The sequence below is a fragment of the Pholcus phalangioides genome, unplaced genomic scaffold (genome assembly GCF_987345545.1).
Source record: "Pholcus phalangioides strain wild (caught in Gottingen) unplaced genomic scaffold, Ppha-v1.0 ptg000010l_1, whole genome shotgun sequence".
Lineage (NCBI taxonomy): Eukaryota > Metazoa > Arthropoda > Arachnida > Araneae > Pholcidae > Pholcus > Pholcus phalangioides.
Window position 1 is genome coordinate 10,777,528 of NW_028301603.1, and position 16,229 is coordinate 10,793,756.

Below are 16,229 nucleotides of genomic sequence, written 5' to 3' on the forward strand. Positions count from 1 at the left end.
TTTACTTTGGTTACCGTGGTTCCCTAGCAATGCGTTTCAGACGTGTATATGCCTTTACAACGGTTTGTCATTTCTTCAACGCTGTCAGTATATGTATAATAGTTTATGCCTTTATAATGGATTGCCACTTTATTCAATAATCCCAGGAATGAGAGTTTTTTGAATCATCAGCATCACTTTGAGGGACAGGCAAAGGATGATCACCATAGAAATCAATGTTAAAATTGCCGATTTTAATGTAGAAATGCGGAAATTTGGTGATGTTTTCTGTCACATCAATAATTTTAAAAATTGTATTAAATACTCGATTTTTGAAATATTGAGTTCGCTTAGAGATATACAAAGCCCAGAAAATTAAATATGAAGTAATTAGGCCCAGACCTACTTTTGAGTTGGATATTCATGCAATAACATTGATTTCAACTTTTCATTTATATCTTCTCAAGCATGAAAATTAATGTTTTAATATTCAACTGCATAAATTCATATAGTTTACAGGTTGTTTTAAAATTAATTATGGGCCCATAAAGTGCATTGAAGAAATTCCACAGCTTAACAGGCAGATGGATAACTAATAGAAGGTCAAAAAGGGAGGGGGGGGGGATCGAACTAACTACCTAGCGCCCTTTTTTCCTTTAAAAAAGGAAAAAAATGTTCATTTCTACGTTTCTTTAAATCTAGATTTGTTTCTTTCATGAGTCGCGCGGGCAATCGCCATATTGGTTAACTTGGACACAGTTTGTATGTCTCTCAAAGAAAGAGGGAGATATCACGTGATCCAAAAAGCCTCATTGAAGAAAACCCGGGCAACGCCGGGTATTATAGCTAGTAACTATATAATTTTCAGAATTCCAAATAATTTTTCCCAAGACGGGACGAGGAGCGTCCTACAGCGTGAGAGATGAAAAGCCACGATACCTTTAAAAATGCATAATAAAATGGTCAGTAGTTGAGCCCCTAAGAATGGAGATTTTCATGCCTAAAACAGACTTGCACGAGCGCAGCGATGGGTCGCCAAAACATAATTTTCCATCTTCAATATCTCGTTAAATATTGCATTTTTTTAAAAAAATGTAATTTTACGCAAATTAATTTTTTTTTAGCAGGATACGTATTTCGCTAATCGGAAGTTTTAGCACACGGGGACTATATAAAAATTTAATGTCTTCATTGTTTTATGCATTCGACCCCTTCAAAATATTACGATACTTCGAGAAACCACTTGTCACTTGTTAATATTTGTAATTGGAAGTATGCTTATGATGCTTCCAATGCCTAGATTCCAATGCAAAGATAGTCCTACGGACAAACAATTTAAATCGCACTGTATATTGATGCTCGCATGTAAAAAAAGGAATATCTTAGAACGCCATGGATGGGTATAGTACAAATCCAACGGGAGCTCAAAATTTGCTGGGCTATCCCGGGTGAGCCCGTGCGTTAATGGATCCGTGAGTGGATCCTAAATGATAGGGTAGTAGACAGAGAGGAAATAATCTCTTGGAGATAAGTCAAATACTGCATCAGAAAAATCCGGTCCTGCAGCAAGGCCCCTAGGCTAGGATCTTTGGAAGGTGCCCATGGCCAGATGTTAGGTAGCCCTGTTAGGGAAAGCTGTAAACATTTCAATTGATTGAGGTTGTCAAGGATTGTTATCCTGAGAGAAAGTAATTTTATTGGTAGGCGTGGAAGGCTATTATAAAGGTGGAATGGTTAAATTATTATAACGAATAGGTTTCGGCTCGCATTTAAAAAGGTCTAAGGTGGAATCAGAAGCGTATTTATATGGGGGTGGTTTATTGTGGGTTGTAGCAAAGAGGTTGTAAATTTGAGGAACGAATGTAGTGGTCAAGAAAAGAATGGGAGAAGTGTGGCAAAACCATCAAAGATCGAGGGACTAAGATCAGTGTTGACTTGAGCTAAAGAGCACGTGGATGACCAAAACAGCATACAAGTATGCGAGTGACTAAAACATGTGCAACCATGTGAGGGACTAAAACATATGCAACCATGTGAGGGACTAAAACATATGCAACCATGTGAGGGACTAAAACATATGCAACCATGTGAGTGGCTAAGACATATGCAACCATGTGAGTGACTAAAACATATGCAACCATGTCAGTGACTAAAACAGTATGCAAGCATGTAAGTGACCAAAAGAGGAACCAGGTAAGTGAGGCACCACACGAGGGACCTAAAGAGTGTGTGCGAGCATAGGGACTGAAACAAGCATAATGTGGGTGAGCAAGAGAGCTTGAACGTACTCGTGTACCAAAAAAAGTGATGCAAAGAGCGAGGAACTAGGTAAGTAAGCGACCAAAAGTATTACCTAGTAGGCAACTTGCAACTAGGCAACAACCAGTAGGCAAGTATGTGAGTGACCAAAACATTGTGTAAACATGTGAGTAACTAGGACATTGTGCATATGAGTGACCAAAAGAAGGACCGGATATGGAGTGACCCATTTGAGGAGTGACCAAAACAAGTGATCTATAGAGTGGCGGACCAGGTGAACGAATAACCAAAAGAGTGACCTAGAGAGTATGTCAGTAGGGCCGGTTCCGCACATTTTTTTTCAAGTGTAAGCGAACACAAGTAAAATTTTTCTCTAATAAATATCCACCTTAAAACAAAACCTAAAAATCGCCCCCCCCCCATCTGACCCCTTCAGTTGACGCCTTTCTGCGGCCGTGTAGTTCGTAGGATTCGAGGTCCAGCCCTGCATGTCAGTATTAGAGTAACCAAAGGAGTATCCATCCTAGCGAGCGAGCTGCTGATTTTATGTGATTGATTTTATTTAACACATTTTATTTTCCATATATTTGATTATATTAGCTGCTGGTACTGACTGGCGATGTGTGTGCACGACTGCACCTGCCCCATGTGATCATCTAAGCCTCGTCCTGGCCCATTGAGCTATACGACAAGTTCTGTTAATCGGACGCTGAATGAGCGATAATCCCGCTCAAGATGTTTTCTTTAAAAATTAAATGTCCCTATGTCAGTGGTGCGAAATGGTTGCATATAGAGCTGTGCCATACATCGTCATCATTGTGTCTCCTCTCCCGGGGGGCCCTAGCTTATCCCCAACCTAAGCCAAAAAAAAAAAAAAAAACATACCAGGGGTTCCTACTGGGTGCCCATAAAACCATATTATCTTCTAATCCAATGGCATTAATTCGTCTAGTGTGAAAACATATGCACTCAATATGGTATTCAATATCTTACGCATGAAACATACATTGACCGAACACACTGAACATACATTGACCGAACACACTGAACATACATTGACCGAACACACTGAACATACATTGACCGAACACACTGAACATACATTGACCGAACACACTGAACATACATTGACCGAACACACTGAACATACATTGACCGAACACACTGAACATACATTGAAACACTTATAACCATATTACCATGGCGCCATATCACAATGGCGCAATTATGCCAAGTTTGGCACACAATATACGCGATATACATTATCGCGTATTCATCTCTATCACATAACCCAGTCAAACTTTATTTAGATTATTCATTTAGTGCATGAGTGATGGCCGGCGACGTGATTTTAATATTCAATAAATATTCGGAGGCACCCCATTCCAATGCGCTTAAATCGCCCTGTGCGATAGAGCCCGCGTGTCTCTAGGTTCGCTCGGTCAAGAAAATTAAGGCCGAACACATACTGGAGATGTGTGTATTAGACTATACATAGAATGGGAGAAGGGCGGCAAAAAACCATAAATCCGCCTCTGGATGGAACTGAGATAATTATTGTGAGCCATCAACGTTGGACTTGTAGTCACTCACGTGATGAGCGTGTTTATCTAACATGCGTATAGTATAGTATATATGAGCTCACTCACCCACGAGTCAATGGATTGCTTCATACGAGCGCTCTGTGCAGGAGCTGGATCGATTGGAATGAAGAAGGTATGGTTGCCCTCACGTTCGAACAACGACTGCAGCCCTTCCTCTTTTAGCCTCGAGAAGAATGTACTGCGGGGCCAAAAAAAAGAGAACATTTCACAACGTCTTCAGATCAATACAATAATTCACAATCATTTTCAATTAAGATATAATTTCGTTTTACGGAAAATTCACCGACGAAAATTCACCTCTGGAAAAATTCAGCGCTGGGAGAATTCACCGACGGCCGTTCGATACGAGTCAGTGAGCGGTTAAGTTAGCGAGCGAAGAACGACCGAGTGAGCCTGTAAAATGATACAGTAGTTAGTGAGTGAGTGACCTAGTGAATGAGTGGGCGAGTGTCATAAAATGAGCTACAAAGTGGTAGACTGAGTAATCTAGTGAGTGAGCGAGTGACAGAATGAGTGACTTCGTGAGTGAGTGATAAAAGGCGACTTGGGGAGTAACAGAGTGAGCGGCTTAGTGAGTGAGCGAGTTACACGGTGAGCGACCAGGTGATTGAGTTTGTAACAGAGGGAACAACCTAAAGAGTTGATGACAGAATGGGCGACAAATTTGGTGAGTGATAGAATGAGTGACCCAGTGAATGAATAATACATTTAATAAAGTGAGCGATCTAGTAAGTAAGTGGGTGGCCTAGAAACTAATGAGCGACCGAATTATTGAGTGAGTGAGTGAGTGAGTGACCTACCGAGAGAGCGATCGAGTGACATAGTTAGTGACATTGCGATTGAGTGAACTTGTGAGCAAAGTAAGTGAAATTGTGATTGAGTGAACTTGTGAGTAAGTGAGTGACATAATGAGTGAATGATATAATGAGTGAATGATATAATGAGCGACCTAGTAAGTGAGTGATATAATGAGCGCTCTATCAAGTGAGTGACCTAGTGAGCAAGTGAGTGATATAATGAGCGCTCTACTAAGTGAGTGACCTAGTGAACAAGTGAGTGATATAATGAGCGCTCTACTAAGTGAGTGACCTAGTGAGCAAGTGAGTCAGAAAGTGAGTGCATGGCAATCAGTCACCTAGTGAGCAAGTGAGTCTGAAAGTGAGTGTATGGCAATGAGTTACCTAGTGAGTACATGACAATGAGTTACCTAGTGATTGAGTGAGTACATGACAATGAGTTACCTAGTGATTGAGTGAGTACATGACAATGAGTTACCTAGTGATTGAGTGAGTACATGACAATGAGTTACCTAGTGATTGAGTGAGTACATGACAATGAGTTACCTAGTGATTGAGTGAGTAACCTGTTGAGTGAGTGAGCTCATTCATTCACTCATGTCGAAGTGCTGTCGGTGAATTTTCCATTCGGTGAATTTTCCGGACGGATAATTCCATCCCATTGAAATTATGAGATTTTACATTAAAAAGAAAGGCACCAAAAATACAGCAATTGGGCAAAACAAAAGACGAATGTAAGTATTGGCATATATATATATATATATATGATTGTGTGTACACAACGTACAGTGTGTGCATAAAATGACGTCATACCTGGAGGATTGTCGCACGTTGAACGATTCCGGCGATTGCACGAGATTGAAAGCGTCCATCGGTGGGAAAGGTTTGCTCTGGTACGGGCTGAGGACTTCGTCGATGACGTACAGAAGCTGCTCCGCGCCGTCCTTGGAACGGTACGTTTCCGTGCGGATGATTTTGGCGTTGTTCGCAAAGTATTCCTGAAACGATTCGTATTCGTTCCGATTACTATATACATATACAAAACTCGCGATTTAACACCAAACATCGCATCGGCTATTACCCACTTTGTGGCCCACGGGTTTTTATCGATGCTTCGTTGGTATAGCGGCGTTTCTTAACCATTTTTTTGCCCATGCCCTCTTCCTTCTTTTGCCCATATTTTGTTCTTGTGGCCATCTCGTGGCCCCCACCTCTCCAATAAGGAGCGGGACCCTTCTTACTTATTAGATTGATTTTTTGAGAAAAACTGAAGAAAATTTTCAGGAGTAAGGGTCGGCCCCTGATTCTGGTTCAGTGAGAGTTTTCGGGGCGGGGTGGAAAGAGTGTTTCTATGCAGTGAAGCCTCAATCTCCTTGGGTCCTCGGCCAAAACAGATGTTCTGGAACCCCCCCCCCCCCACTCTTTAGGTGGAAGCAACAGCTTACGTATTTACTTTATCTCGCACATCACGATACCAGATCTCATCACCCACTATTGACATCAGGCTCAGGGTCGTGTCTGGATGGATACATGTGTTAAGATGGTCGTAGATCTATGCAGGGCCGTTTTAGCAGCATTAGGGGCTCCCTCCCCACCTGTACATGTATACAAATTTACACACTTATTCTCGAAAAACAAAATACAGTCGACGCTCGATATAACGACCCCTTCGTCGAGTCAAAACGGACGTTATATCTGAAGTTATATATCAAAATGAAAACATGTATGATAGTTGTTCCATAAAATCATTTGGGACTTGTATATTCTACAGGTCGTTGTAATGGAATGATCGCTATAACGGGGAGGAGAGGCGTTGCAACACGAGCGTGGAAAAAGTAGCAAAGTATCAAATTTCATTATCGTGGGGCTCCTCCTATGCACTCAGGAGGGCCCCAGGGTGTGTCCGGGTGGGTGCATGTGTTACGACGGCCCCAACTCTACGGGCAGTTCTGCTTGATTTTGTAAGATAGTCATACTTTTCTCCGTACCCCATGTTTTACTTGAAGCTTAATTTCTCTACATCTGAATTTTTTTTCACAGCGCTTTGCGGGGCAAAAGAGGAGCCCTGAAGAAGTTCCCTGAGAAGCCTGTAATGCACCCCCCCCACCCCGACTCAACTTGATTTCCACCCGTGATCCTTTGAAATATCCCAGGACCGCAAGGGCCTCATATGGCCAAAGATTAAAAAACACTGCTTTTGGTTCGTAGCGACCCCCCCCTTCCCGCCCCCCAAAAAAAAGAAAATCACGATTGCAGGACAGCCCCTGGATGCTAGGTTTCACGTTTTTTTTGCTTGGCTCATGAGATTTGCTGAGAAGCCGAACTTACAGGGGCATCCCTGTAATCATAAGGGACCGTTATAACAATGAAGTACCTTTTTTCCCCTGATGTCGATTTCACCTTGACACAGGACTGCACAGGGATTAACGTATCGGTGAGTCGATTACCGGCGGCCTCACAAAAATGAGATTTGGTTGAAATTTTCGGGAATTTGCCCTGTAAAGGGCCTCAGAAAAATGACTTGGCCCGGGGGCCCCCATGATGCTCTTAAGACGGCCATGCACCCGCAGCGTCTGAACCCGGCTTAAGCGATGGTAATACTGTACTACAAAAAATAGTGTAAGTCTTATAATCACACACACACACACACACATACAATACTGGATACTGGACTTACTTTCTCAGCGTGTGAAGACGATTTCATTCCGAGGTACAATGGTGGTCCCCCGGGCAATGATGTCGCAGCAGCAAACGGGAACGAGCTTTTATTGGCAACTAGATTCACTGGAACGACATGAAAAAAAATATCCCATCATCCGAAATAATATCGATAATCACCATCTAACTTCTGAAAAAAATGACAAGTAACTGGTTTTCACCAGGGTGATCGTGTCACTTACATTCATAGCACCGCACATTCGGCAGGGCTCCTTGGCGGCTGAGATCTTTAGCGGGGTAAGCACCCCCTTAATAGTGTATTTATGGGCAGGACAAAAAAAAGAAAAAAGAATCATCCGGGGTCGTCGGGCTGGAGCCCTTTCAGCCTCACCCTTGTGGGGGGCAATGCCCTTATTTTACTGGACACTCTCCCAATCTTTACCTTTTCATAGAAATACCACATTTTTTCGACAAAGCTGGCCGATAACTTAATTAGGCCTAGTCTATTTGTCGTTAGCTCCGGGAAGGAGAGGTGGCTCGTTGAACACATAGTCGTTATTTAAAACACTCACTGCTGGCGTGACTTTTTCACAGAAATGGCGGCTAAATAAGTGTTCAGACATTCTTTCAATGGTTATTGGTTCCAACAGCTGCAGTGAACCTATCATTTCACATGTGGCAGCCTTGGAATCATCGCGGATGACTTTGTCCACGTTGTGTTTCGAACTAAGAGCACTGAGCACCAACTCTAGCTTTCCTTCTTTTTTTTTTTTGAACAGCGCTACGACACACGTGTCCATCATGTTAGCATCCTTCTTGGCTAATGGCTTCATAGCCCCCACATCCTAGAGCTGAAGCCTCTGGCGGGGCCTCCCATGGCCTCCACATCCTAGAGCAGGGCCCCTAGGCTGGGACCTTTTGCGGGGCCCCTTTATGATGAATTTATAGCGTGAAAAGGCAAAAAAAAATTCTAAAAATCGTCCCGGGCCCCAGGGCTGGGCAGCTCACCCCTTGTGGGGGCCACGGGGCCCTCCCAGACTTTTCATGGGCCCCTTTTTAGTTAATATATATAGCGTGTAAAAAAAAATGATGAGAATCGTCCCGGACCCCCCCCCCCCCCAGGACTAGGTCCTGTCAGCCCTACTCTTGCGGCGGGGCTTGAATGAGTTGTATAAAAAAACAAGTTATAGGAGTTTCTTAAGCATCACATACAATCAGCGCTACCTAATTAAACGACATTTCTGTCCTACAATTTAGTATTTTGTTTGCTAGATATATTCTGATACTATGCACACAATTAGGGTAATTTAAATATCAGTAAGAGATAATCAAGATAATTTGAGATAATAACAGAAATCAGCATCTTATATATATGGTGTAAAAGAATTTTTTAAGCATGAAAAAGGGAGTGCACAGCAGATGTTTATATCTATACAACACATATATAATATACAACACATATACAGTCGAATCCCTTTTTAACGAATACCATTATAGCGAAAATCTCGTTTTATAACGAACACTTTTCTAATCCCCCAAATAAGTTTACATAGGAACAATGCTAGGTAACCTGGAATTCGTTCGTTATAACGGGATTCGATTGTATCCCGTTATAACACATATAAGCAGTTGAATAAATTTTCGAAGGTCTGAAATGATCTAGAATTGAAGAATATATCAAACAGTTCCTTGGTTTTTGCTTCAGCTTTTATGTTATGCTCTATTTTCCAAATTGTATATTTTATAAGGAAAAAATACACAATTGCTTGCAAACTCATTCTTTAGAAGAGAGCAGAAAGCTATTTTACATTACGTACTTATTCTTTGTATAAAATGTTTACTCTAAACATTACATGCAATCAATTTGTGTATTTTCAATGGGAATTTTTATATTGAAAATCAATGTTTGAGGTTTTTTTGACACGACAGTTCAAAAACCTTAGAGGAGAAATAAAGATATATCTCTCTCTCTCCTCTAAGGTTTGTAGCTCCCAACCCTGGGAGATAGATTGTTATCAGTGGTCGTGCCATCTCGTGTAATGATAATAAAATGGTTATGTACTCACAGATATGGTAGTTTACGATTTTAACATTAGTACTAAGCATCCAGTCCCTGTTCTTGTGGAAAGCGTCATCCGTTGGTGCAAATAACGTTACTGACCATGCTTCCAACATCTTCCTCAACACTTCATCTTGGTTGATGAGTTCCAGGAACTGCAATAAATAACCGATTCAACACCTATTACATTACTGGAATCGTATTCGACATGATAACATTGAATATAAACCTATAAGTTTAATAAAATAAGGGGGTCGCGAGAGATTCTCCAAAATATAAACTTCCAAACAGGAAATTTATTTTCATTTAAGCATATGTTAGAACTAAAGAATGATTTTATTCAGCTGAGCTGATTACCATGTATCATACAATGTGATATTATGAAATTCTACTTGTACAATAATCAACATATCGGCTCTGTCATGCCAAAGGACGTGGGAGAATCACCCGATTTCAAAATTGTGTATTTCTTTAAAATTAAAAACACGGAATAGAATGATAAGTACAGTAAATATACGGGGGGGGGAGGGGGGAATGCGTCTACATTTTACGAACAACTTTTGTTAATGATCGATTTCAAGAGTAGAATCTTTTTGAAATCGGACTTTTCTTTTAAGGTATCCGATACGTTGAAAACGTCATTTTCGAAGAAAATATGGATTTTCATTTTTTTTTTTTTTTTTTTTTTTTTTTTTAGTTTTTATGAAAGCCCTATTTGTTGTGATTCCAAAACAGGCCTTGCTTTGTTTACATGATGCTTAGAACCAAAGTTACGTCCACTTTAGTGTTGCGTTTTTACATACAAGTAATACGCGAATAAAGAATTTAAACGTGTTTTACGAAGACTAATGCTATTTTCGACATTTTACTTGACTTTGTGACATGATTTGTAAAAATTGATTCATTGCATCCTTATGAAATTTTAATGTGATATTTTGCTGTATATTGTTGAGGTTATGAACCAAAATCTAAGGTCTAACACATATATTTTTTGAATTACAGTATTTTATAGACAAAATGTAGGATGAAATTTCAAAAAAATCCACACGTGCACAAACATATTTTGGTGTAACTTATGAACAATCCTTTAAATTTTGGTTCATAACCTGCAACATTACTAGCCAAATGCACTGTGAAAATCACAAAGCATTTCATTAATAAAATTTTTTGCAATCGTGTTTCGAATATCACATGAATTTTGCCCAAAATTTGACATAAAAACGACTTTTCCATAGAAAATATAATAGACCAAGATTTGTCACTGTTTTGACCATTTCGAGACACTTTCTATCAAAAAATGTATTTAAAGTTCACTCCAGAACCATTTTAAAGAAAAGTGACAAGAAAGGTAGTCGGATACCTCAAATCGTAAATTTTTTAAAATCAGATTGTTCTTTCTTAATCACCCTGTATACGGAAATCAAGGACCTTACACCTTGCTACACTTCCATCTTGCATAATGGACACCAAGTACATCAAAAGCAGACTAAATATTTGTATGATATTTAGGAAAACTGAATATCTTTGGACGTCAATACCGCCTAATTAAAATCGGAACAAGCGTTCCGAAAAGTGCTTCCGGGACAACACGTTTACTAACAAAAAAACAAAAAAACAAAATCGAAATGTCCCGGTTCTCCGGGACATATGGTCAGACTATGTAGGGGGTCGCCAATTACTTTTTCGTCTAAAGGGGGATCGCGCTTCAAAAAGTTTGAGTACCACTGGTGTAGTAAAATCATTTGTGATGGCTCCATAAGAGAATAATTCTAATTAATAATAATTATAATTCTAATTATTCTCTTATGGAGGCTGATTACAGGAAAAAGTGTTGCAACATAGTCGGAATCCCAAACAGTTAGGCCATATATTGGGAATGAGGTGAAATAATAAGTAATAAAGAGTTAACACAACAGACTGATTCAAGTAAGGTTTGCGATAGTAAAATTTATAATCTTTTTTGCGATAACTCGACATGACTTCCATTTAAGATTATGATCGATGTACAGGGTGATTATGAAAAAACTATCCCAACATATGGGCCCCTAACTATCATACCATTCACAGAAACTGAATGAAATTTTGGCATAAGGTATTTTGATGTATGCGCTCAAGAATGATATGGAAAACAACAGTGTCACTCTAACAGTTACGGTTACAGTGAGAAAATTTCGAAAATATCAAATGGCAACACCAAGTTTTTTGTATTGGAATGCGATCTCCATTGTGAAAAACCCTAAATAGCGTTCGAACGGCAACTGTAGCATGAAAATCACCGGCGGTAGATAGGCTAAAAGTGAGGACGACCAATAAGGACAGAGAAGCAGCATAAAATAAAGCCTTTTATTGTGTTTCACAAATTTTCCACATGACCTTGTGGAGCGAGGACTAATCAGGCTGGGATCGAAGAAACGGTGTGACGAATGAAACGAACGGTAATGCTCTGGTGCACGGCAAAGTCCTTTTTTCTTGCCTAGCTCCGGGGATTTTCCTGCTGCAGGTGCCATTCCAACGCTATTTAGTGTTTTTCAGTATGGAGATCGCATTCCAATACAAAAAACTTGTTGTTGCCATTTGATATTTTCGAAATTTTCTCACTGTAACCGTAACTGTTAGAGTGACACTGTTGTTTTCCATATCATTCTTGAGCGCATACCTCAAAATACCTTATGCCAAAATTTCATTCAGTTTCTGTGAATGGTATGATAGTTAGGGGGCCCATATGTCGGGATAGTTTTTTTATAATCACCCCGTATACGCCAAGTTATTGTAGGTATTGCCAAGGTCACAATTTCAGTAATAATTGTGATCGTGAAAATTTTAATTAGGGTTAAAACGAATGTGAGTTTGGGAAGAGAAATTTATAAACTTTAGTTTTTGATGTGTTTATTCTGTAGGTCGTTAGAGAAACAAACCATTTTCGAATTCTAATTAAATCAGTATCGATTAAGTTAGTTAGAGATTGGAAATCGCCAGATGAGTAAAGTAATTAACTGTGTCATCGGCGAATGTTATTACATTGCCATTCATGTTTAAGTTGCATGTTGCAATTAAAGTGGTCAAACATTTAAAAAAAAATGCGGATTATGTCCACCGCTGCGGACAATCTGCAGAAAATGATGTTAAACAGCCTTGAACTCGAAGGTTTTTGATTGAACTGCAAATTTTGTTTTGTGTGTAAATAATGCTAAAAGATTCGTAAACATAAATTTCATTGATTACCAATGCATTAAGGATTGAAACCCACAAGGTAAGTTGTTAATAGTATATTTTTTTAAGCCTGGATTAGGGGCCGTTCAAGTATTACGCAAGCAAATTTTTAGCCATTTTTGACCTCCTCCCTACCCCTTGTCAGCAAAATTTCGTCATCAGCTCTGCCCCTCTGAATCCAACTCATATTTTCATAAAGGGTGGTTGATGACGTAAGCATTATCCAAACCCCCCCCCCCTTGTCATCAAAAGTCAGCAAATCGGAAACCACCACCCCCCCCCCACCCCGTCGATGATAATGTAATACTTGAACGGCCCCTTATATACGTTTTTTTTTTTTTTTCTGTTTCCTTTTCTTCAAATTTCGCCCGTGGATTATGCGCCGCCGCGGATCATACGCGGGAAAATACGGTACTTGTAGCTAATTTCTAACTTTTAACTTGGAGGTTAGATGGCAGCAATGAGTACAGAAATTCCTCCGAGCAATGTTGACAATGTATTTAATATTCACGAATATTAAAAATGAATTCGCGCACAAGGATACGCGTCTCCGTAGACGACAATATCGGGGGAAAAAAAATTGCCAATGACGTCCAAGTATTTGAAGCCAAGCCACATAACCATCACGTGATTCGTCAAATATTAATACCGAAGGAAAGACAGAGGTATCTCTCCGTTCCCGTCTGATAATTCAAGTGATTGGCTTAAGGGCAGAAGAGATTCCAAATGCCCGGATCGACAATCGAGAATTTTCCACCGCACATATCATACGTATTAATCTTTTCTTTTTATATGTATATACGTATATAACTCTCACTTTTCTTTTTTTTTGCTATTATACGTCGTTTTCCTTAACAGGTGACTTTATACGTCGGTAAGGATTACGTGCTCGGAATACGATCGCCATCTTGTGATGATTTTTTTTGTCGCTGTTACCTCCTCCATTATCTACACTTTTGCTGTTCGCTGATCCATAAGAAAGAGAACAATATTTTTCTCTCTTTTTTGCGGGGAAATTACAGAAAAAAGAAAATGAAAGCGGGAAGAAAATACACGGGGTTCAAAAACCTGGTCAAAAGTTCTGGGATATGCTCTGGTGAATCCCTCACGTGTGTCATGTCTGTCGGTTTCTTAAGCGTTTGCCGACCGAATGACGGGAAAAAATTGTAGAAGTTTTGCTCAAAGTGGGCGGTATTACCCCGAAATGGACTTGGGTGACCCCGGCAAAGATGCTGGTGCAATATACGGCAGCGTTTCTCAAGCTACGGGCCACGGATGCGCATAGGTGGTCCGTACTTGATAAGATTATTCATCCTTTGTGTAACTGATATTAGTTTTATCCGTATGTGTTCTACTTAAATTTTACTTTCGTGTTTAGGTTCGCCGTACATCATCGAGGAGAATGCGGGGGAAATGGCGATCCTAAATACGGGATGTCACTGAATTTTGCACAAAAATTTCAAAATTTATTGCCTTAAGTGCAATTTTGTAACTACTGCTAACATGGTCCCCGCATCCTGGGGTAGGGCCCCCCTAGGCTGGGATCTTTTTCGGGCCCCCCGACCAGACTTTCATGGGGGGACCCTTTATGGTGAATTTATAGCGTGAAAAAACAAAAATAATGAAAATCATCCCAGGCCCCCCAGGGCTGGAGCCTTGCCAGCCCACCACTTGTGGGGGTCCTATGACTGCTGAAATTGCTGAAGGGTGCGGAAACAAGGGACTGCTACAAAACAACAGTAAACAAAAATGTATTTTAGTAAGCGGAAGTGTATTTCACGTAAAATATATTCAAATGATCCAATGACCATATTTCTTTGAGGAAAATAAAATACGGTAAACTGGGATCTTGAATAATGATCCGTAAAATACGGGACATCACCAATTGTCGTCGAAAACATTGTCAGAGGTAGACACAATCACCAATCGTAATTACGATTCCAAAATAATACGGGACGAAATGTAAAAACCTGACAAATACGTGAGATGAATATTTATAACTTATGCCATAATTATCATAATATAATTTATATTATGGAAGCGCAGTGTGTGTGTGTGTTGTGCGGGGGTGCTGCCGCCCCCCCCCCCACAACACACACACGATTATCATAATTTTTCTGCTTTTTCACGCTATAAATTAGCTACAGAAGGGGCCCGTTAAAAGTCTGACCGAGGGGCCCACAAAAGATCCCAGCCTGGGGCCCCGCTACAGGATGTGGGGGCCATGGTGTGTGTATTCACGATTTTCGTAAATATTGGAAATTCAAATAAGTATCGTTCGGGACAAATGTATAAAAAAAAATCGGAACAACGAAAATTATACAGGAATGTCCCGTAATACGGGACACAAGTGGTCCGTCAAATTGCTTCAGATATTTTATTGGTCTTCGTTTTTTCAGAAAATTTGAGGAAACACAGTAATACAGCATACATGCTCAACCCATGGCCCGCGGACCAAATGTGGCCCTCGTAAATATCTGAAGTGGTCCGCGACCTCAAACCTAATTCTGTAAAAATGAATTCGGCGACAACTTTTCCAGATCACTGAAGTGATGCATGCCGTATTTACAGATCACCTAATTTACCCGTGACATATTTACAGATCACTTGAGTGACCTACGGCACATTTACAGACAACTTAAGTGACCCGTGGCACAGCTCTAGATCACTCAAGCGGCCTGACACTTTTGGTCTGTGAGCAAATGGGAAAAAAATCGGTCCGGGGGGGGGGGTTCATTTGATCGGCACAAAAGGTACGTGGAACATGAAAAGTTAAGAACCCTTCAATAAGGGACCAAAAAAAAAAAAAACTTTTCGTACCAGTCGGAGGCGCCGACATGAAGAAAACGTTGAGGGGGGGGAAGACTGAAAAATCACCACTCGTCCCGTATATACGGGACTCGATCGCGTACGCAGGAGGTGGAATAGCGCGTTGCATTGCATATTCATGGATTATTGGAGGAGGGGAGCGCTTGACCTCTTTACAAAATTTATTGGGACCCCATTAAATGACCCCAGCCCCTAGGTTCCAGCCCCCCCCCCCCCCCGCTGGGTAAAGGCGACCCTGAGTAAATGGGGAAAAACAAAACCAGTAATAATAGCTCTCCGAGCACCATACCGTCTGTACCGTCGAAATAAGCTTGACATTATTGTTATGCATTCTCACTTTCGACAAGGGTACCGAAGGGTACCTTTTGATCAACACGGTAGTTCCCTCCTCATCAGGTTTCAGCATCAGCCCAATTATGGATGTAGGGTTTCGAGATAGGGTGGGCGGAGGTCTCTTCATAAGATGCCACTGCATACAGAAAAAAAAAAATAGTGCTGTGGGTACTCGAGCACCCACGAGTAATTTGTGGCATGAGTCCGAGCATCCCCAGAATTTATTCAGAAATCAAACTTTCCCATATGAAACTAAAGACGAGCACCCACAGGTTCGAAACACTTCCGACACCCCTGAGCCCAAAGGTCTTTCCGAGACATCGCGCTAAGGGTTTCGTCTGAAATAGTAATTGAATACCCGCGTAAATACTTCAAGTAATGTTGTACCCTTCCGACCGATTTTGACCACCCCTCAGAATATTCCCGGACGACAACGAGGAGGCCACATGGCCTCCTTGTCGTCCTCCATACCCGAGCCACTGCTCCAGAACAGTGTTTCTT

General features: G+C 40.7%; 1 protein-coding gene across 1 annotated transcript in view; it reads right to left on the reverse strand.

The window, feature by feature from the left end:
• The window catches only part of LOC149080909 (fasciclin-1-like), a 71,697-nt gene that overhangs the window by 14,148 nt on the left and 41,320 nt on the right, over positions 1 to 16,229 (reverse strand). The window contains exons 2-5 of the mRNA XM_089237591.1: positions 9,364 to 9,511; positions 7,317 to 7,423; positions 5,453 to 5,637; positions 3,888 to 4,020 (exon numbers count right to left, since the gene is read on the reverse strand). Coding sequence (XP_089093717.1) covers positions 3,888 to 4,020; positions 5,453 to 5,637; positions 7,317 to 7,423; positions 9,364 to 9,511 — 573 coding nt within the window. The remainder of the gene's footprint in view (positions 1 to 3,887; positions 4,021 to 5,452; positions 5,638 to 7,316; positions 7,424 to 9,363; positions 9,512 to 16,229) is intronic.